Consider the following 6,166-nt stretch of genomic DNA (forward strand, 5'->3'; position numbering starts at 1 on the left):
CTGGTAGCATGTGGCCAGTGTCTTATTTAAAAAATAGGGGATTGTAATGTCATGGCAACGGATCTGTTTCTCAATGGAATCACGACTGTCAAAAAATCAAGTCATTTACAGAATTTACAGATTTTCTATTCAGCTATGATGTAATAAAAAAATGTAAAGAAAAATCATATACATACAAATGTTTTGTCCCTGTTTGAAACACTTTTTTTTCGCATGTGAATTCGAGTCTTTCATATGCACAAGCATATGCGCGAGCATAGCAAGGCACTTAAACGTAAACGTTCCTCTCCTCACTGCGTCCCTTCTTCAGCCCTGGGAAGAGTGGCTCGCCATGTCCTCTATATTCACCCTGTTCGTATATTCATATGTATCCACATCTAAGGCAAAATATGGCTTTCAATGGAAGGAGACTACTATTTCAAATTCCTAATTGATACTATACAGATCCATATATGTTTCCCCTAAAACAAAACAAAATAAAAGTAATGGGATAGGCCGGTCTTTTAATAGTTTCTTCTTCAGTGTCCTGTGGAGATTTCTGCTGCCATAGATGACAAGGCTTCATACCAAGAAGGACACTTGTCAAGTGTTTCAGTTGTGTCTGTGGCCTAACAAATACGGTCTCAATAGCTCAGTAAGTACCTGGGGGTGGGGGGTGGGGGGAGTCGAACGACAGTCAGTGCACAGAGGTCATAGTTCAGAAGTAATAGGTGGCAGACGGCCACATGTTTGTCATTCCACCTCCTCCTGCTTGTGTGTGTGTGCTTGTGTGTGAGTGTGCGTGTGTGTGTGTGTCTGTGTGTGCTTGTGTGTTTGTGTGTGTGTGCTTGTGTGATTATGTGAGGCTGTTAAGACATCATGTTGAGGAATTTGCTCTCCTCGGCCAGGGCCGACAGCATGGAGCTCATGTCTCCGATGGCCATGTTGCCGATCCCCGCCGGGACCGACGGCAGCGTGACAGAGTTACGGGGCGTGGTGAGGCGAGAGGAACTCTGGGATACGCTCCGGAGGATACTGGGGCTGATGGTGCCAGACATGAGGCTTGAGTTGTCTCCGTCGTCGAGCATGGTGTCGAAGTCGATCTGAGGCTGCTCCACTTCGTGGACGGAGTCCACTGTACTCGACACCTGATTGGTCCCCGGAGAAGCCATGGTAACCAGTGAGTCGACGCCGGCGTTGTCCCTTGTGCAGGAAGTCATTTGCAGGTTAAGGTTGTCCGACTCGAACATGTGGATCTGCCCAGTGTAGAACATGGCGTTGTTTTCGCCGTCCGTCATGCAGTGGGTCATTGTGCTGGGCTTCTTCGGGCTGGCTTCGGAGGACGAGGAGCTGTAACTGGGACTGAAGGTCGACTGTGGGAAGCCGGATTGCTGCATTGTGTTTGGCCCTGAAAGTCGCTGGCTGGGGCTTTTGGGTTCTGTGGGCGGCCTTGGCAGAGCAACCCCCTGATTTCCGTGCAGCAGCGGAAGCTGGGCTGGCGTGCCATAGTTCTTTTGGTTGAGGTTCATCTGGGAGTAATTTTCCTGATTAGTTTCAAAAGTGACACAGCCCTGCCTCGCCATGGGCTGAGTCCTTAACCTGTTATTCTGCACGTCTGATGGCTGCTGCTGAGTCAGCCTCCTGCTGCCCATGCCCACTAGACCTGCCGCTGTACTACCTGCCAGAGGTCCGCCGTAGGGCGGGTACTGTGTGGCGTTGCCGTTCACGTCGCCCGAGACCACGGCCCTGTAGTCGTTATGGAGCCTAACCTGTTCGTTGTGGTTGTCCGCCTGCTGCTGCTGCCTCTGTGCCTGGATGCAGTTCCCCTTCTGGGATCCAAACTCAATGCCGCCCCTCTGGGTGCTGAAGCCTTGCTGCTGGTGGTGGGCCAGGTTCTGGCTCATGGGTCGGACCTGCTGGTTTGGGCTCAGGTTCTGGCAGAGGCCCAGGTTGTGTTTTTGCTGGACGGCGGCGGCAAGGTTCTCCCGCTCCCTGGCGGCGAAGCTCTGTTTTGGTTGGCTGGGAGACGCGTCTGCCGATCCGGAGCCGGAGCTGACCTCGTTCCACTGCACCGGCAGGCTGGTTCTGCCCGAGCCCGGCGACGGCGGATGCCCCTGCTGCCCCTGCTGTGTGCCAGGGGTCGTGTGACAGAGCGGGGCCTGTCTGGCAGGGCTTATGTTCATGTTGGCATTCACCATGGCCATCCTTCTCTGGTAGAAACATGGCTGCTGTTGCTGCTGCTGCTGTTGCTGAGGCTGCTGCTTCTGGGGGAGTTGGTTTCCGTGGAAATCCTGCGTCTGAGGGGCGAAACCGGTCATCGGGGTGTTCTGGGTCGGCTGGGATGTGATGTACTGCACCACGTCATCCGGCAGCATCAGCTCCTCTTCACCGCCGTTTTGGTTGCAGGCCAGGGTCTCCATGGCAATGTTCTCAGTGATGCTGGGGGGGCGGGGAGCGTAGGGCGTGCGTTGGTTACCGTTACCGTGGTTACCGTTACCATCCGAATGCATGTACCCCTGTAAGTTCAGTTGATGCCGCTCGGCCACCCCCATTGGCTGCTGGGGGGTCATGTGACTCAAGCTGTTGAAGCACTGAGGGAGTGCCAGAGGCTCCAGCCCTGCCCGTCTCACAGGGTCGCTGGCCCTTCTTGGTACCCGTCCCGGCGCCTCGTGCGGCATCATGCCCACGTTTGCATAGCCGCTATCGCTGCAGCGCCTGGGCACCGAGGGCGCGTGGCCGTAGGGGTACCCCGTGGACGTCTCGCTGGGGTCCCCCATCAGCGCCACGCGGTTCTTGAGGCTCATGCGCTCCATGTTGGGCAGCGGGGTGGGCGGGGCGCCCCCCGTGGCGGCGGCGTACTGGGCCTTGAGGCGGTAGTGCTGGGCGGGGGTGAGGCTGAGCACTGGCGCCCCCTGGCTGGACTCGCTGGAACGGCGCGACAGGTCGGCGGAGATGGGGTCGTAGGAATCGGCCGAGCTGAGATTATTGAGGCGCCCGCCCCCGGCGCTGCTGCTGCCGAACTGCGACGCTCCGCTGGAACGCCGACTCGAGTAGCACTGGGAGAAGCCGGACGAGCGGCGGCTCAGGTTGTACGCCGAGCTGATGGTGCTGCTGGTGCTGTCGCGGCGCTCGTTCAGACGGCTCAGGACAGTCACTTCGCCGGGGCAAAGGTCACTGAGGCGGGGGCCCATGATCTGCCCAGGGGGGACACTGCTGCCGGAACTTTCCATGATGGATCCTGAGCAACAGATGAGATCATGTCAGTCATCGGGAGAGATCATCGAAAATCATGGATCAATCATCTTTTACAACCCATCTACTTTGAATGTGTGAACTGGATATGTATACCATAGTATGACAGCACACACACACACACACACACACACCATAGTATGACAGCACACATCATTTCTGTGGATTAGTGGGCTGGATTGCAGAAAGACTAACAGGTGTGTGGACATCTATGATCACTGGGATGTTTACAGTACAGGTGAGCAATACAGGTAAAACAGCTATACAGGTATATGTCAACACTGACTTGTGTCTGTCTTGTGTCATAGATAGTGGTATGTTAAGGGGATAACACTTGAAATTGACCCTTTTGAAATATGTGAACTGAAAGGCTGGGTTAAAAACAATGTGCTGGCCCTGTATGTTTAGCGTTTTTAGTGTGGTTTGGGCATTGCCCGCCTGTCTGTCCACTCACCGCTGGTTGACAGGGGCGGCAGCTTGGCGTTGCGGGCCTGGGGTGACATGCCGGCCCAGGGGCAGGAGTCCCTCACCGTCTTCAGCTTCTCCTTCTTGAGGTGTTCCAGTTTGAGTGTGGCGCAGGTGTACTTGCGGAGGTGGAGGCCGACCGCCAGCGTGCCAGCGGAGACGGTGGAGTCCACGGCGGGCGAGGGCTCATCAAGGGCGCTCAGGTCGCCCGTACTGCCCCCGCTGTGCAGTACCATCTCTACTCCACTGTCATGGTTGGTGGCACTGCCAAGTGGCGACGGCTCACTGCTGCATGATGACTGACCGCCAGGGCTGGACTGATACATCTGTGGAGAGGAGAGTGGAGGGGAGGATATGAGAGGAGAGAAGAGGAGAGGAGAGGAGAGGGGAGGGGAGGGGAGGGGAGGGGAGGGGAGGGGAGTCATTCATGTTAATCGTTTGTCAGGGTCATTCATCAGAGCTGTTCGTTAAAATGAATTCATGACTTGTACTTCTTCAAACATGAGGTGAACGTGCGGAATGAAGACACTGTACGAGAGCTACGCGTGAAAAAAAATAAAGAATCATGAAAAAAGTATACATCCACTGTAAACACATAAAATATATAATGCATGGGTAAAATGTATGATCAACACTACAAATGACACCAAATGACCAATTTCAAATCTATTTCAGTGCGGTTCAGCTTCAGGAGCAGCTAACTGTAAATAACGAGGGCTTTGTGTGTAGCAGGAACGGCAGAGTTCAGAGCTCTTCAATCTCTCTGTGAATTTCGGATGCCGGAGCCTCAAGCATTCTCTTTGAGATGTTTTCTTCACAACACCAACGTTTTTTATCTCGTGTAAGCTGCTCTTTGGTTACACACACACACACCCTACCACAGCGCTTGTCTGCGGAGGCTGATGTAGAAAGGCTAAGACCTGCTCAAGATGCCAATCAAACCAGTACCTACATGAGTCTTCCAGTGCGTTACATTTAGGGCCATACCCTCTTGTGATCATTACAATGATCCAGGGTAAATGTCTGACAAATTGATATTTCTTGTGGCAAGGCTCCTATGTAAATAATTAATGAGTCTGGTGGATTGGTGAGGGCCTCACTAACACGGTGAGCCTCCCCTCAGTTCCAATCGCCGTCTCAAAAGACTGCACTCGACACAAACACGTTCTGGCTCAAAGTGAACTTAAAACACAGGGTTTTGATCACAGCTTGATCGCTGGCAGTATTTGTTAGGGACTCTTGAGGGGGTGGATTGGGGGAGAAGAAAAGATGGTGCCAAAGTCTGAATATTAATTGGGCGATGGCTTTCATCTGCGGGGCAGACACAGAGAAGGTGGAATTGAAGTGAACTGGGCGGACCCTCGAGGGAGACCTGGAGGTGGAGTGTCTGACAGGGGGGAGGGGCTATATGCCACATTCCGTGTTCCGCTGCATTCGGTGCAGTGTAAAACATGATTATTCTGATATTGCATTGAGCTGCTCTCTCCCGCGTCCAAGCCACCTATATTACTTCGTATAGAAGCCGCAGAGTAAGTTTGTCTGGCTCACTGCCTTGACGGTGCGCAACGTGCTGTCACATTAACACCAACATGCATCTATCGATAAATAAAAGTGCACCATGGAATGGTAATCTTACTCGAGACAAGTACACACGTGTTTGACATGCTCATTCTCAAGCGTGCTCAGATGGGCTTTTACCTTAGTAGAGTCTGTCCATAAGCAGAGGTCAAAGGTCAAAAATGCAAGTAGGGAAAGATGTGCACACAGAGAAAACAGGTTAGAGGAGGAGAAAGGGCATTTCAGTCAGTACTACATGCATGCTCTTGTTAGTACGTGTCAGTTGGTGTAAGCAGCCACCAGAAAAAAACTAAAATCCTTTCATGTATAATTAATTAGATTTTCGTAATGAATTATACATTTGCTTTGGAAGCATTTGGGATCATAAACATTCTTGGGCAGCGTGTTCACAACAGTGTTTCATGATGTGTGAGTGTGGTTGTGTGTGTGTGTGTGTGTGTGTGTGAGAGAGTGTGTGTGTGTGCGTGTTCACAATGGTGTTTCATGATATGTGAGTGTGGTTGTGTGTGTGTGTGTGTGTGTGAGAGAGAGTGTGTGTGTGTGTGCGTGTTCACAATGGTGTTTCATGATATGTGAGTGTGGTTGTGTGTGTGTGTGTGTGAGAGAGAGTGTGTGCGTGTTCACAATTGTGTTTCATGGTGTTCACAGTTATCAGCAGTGCTGTGTTATTTACTCAGCTAAAGAGTGCAAAGTTACATGCCAAGTACAACAATGAGTTATAGCCAGGTTACTGGGGATGAGGCAGTTTTTTGAGCATTTTTAGACCTTTTCTTAGACAGGTTCGGTGGAACTTACCCCAAATAATCAACCCCCCCTTCCCCCCCCGGCCCCCCCTGTATGCTTCCGCGCAGGTTATGTCTGTCTGTTCTTAGCAGTAGTGTTGTAACATGGT

The 6,166-nt window shown here is 52.2% G+C and overlaps 1 protein-coding gene across 1 annotated transcript in view; it reads right to left on the bottom strand.

The window, feature by feature from the left end:
- Window positions 1-848: 848 nt before the first annotated feature.
- Window positions 849-6,166, bottom strand: part of LOC308362683 (zinc finger protein GLI2-like) — a gene marked incomplete at both ends in the record, with an annotated part of 75,794 nt that continues 70,476 nt past the window's right edge. Inside the window, 2 exons of the mRNA XM_080835412.1 lie at window positions 849-3,217; window positions 3,686-4,022. Of these exons, the coding sequence (XP_080691538.1) occupies window positions 849-3,217; window positions 3,686-4,022 (2,706 nt within the window). The remainder of the gene's footprint in view (window positions 3,218-3,685; window positions 4,023-6,166) is intronic.

The sequence above is a fragment of the Sprattus sprattus genome, assembly GCF_963457725.1.
Source record: "Sprattus sprattus genome assembly, chromosome: 3".
Lineage (NCBI taxonomy): Eukaryota > Metazoa > Chordata > Actinopteri > Clupeiformes > Clupeidae > Sprattus > Sprattus sprattus.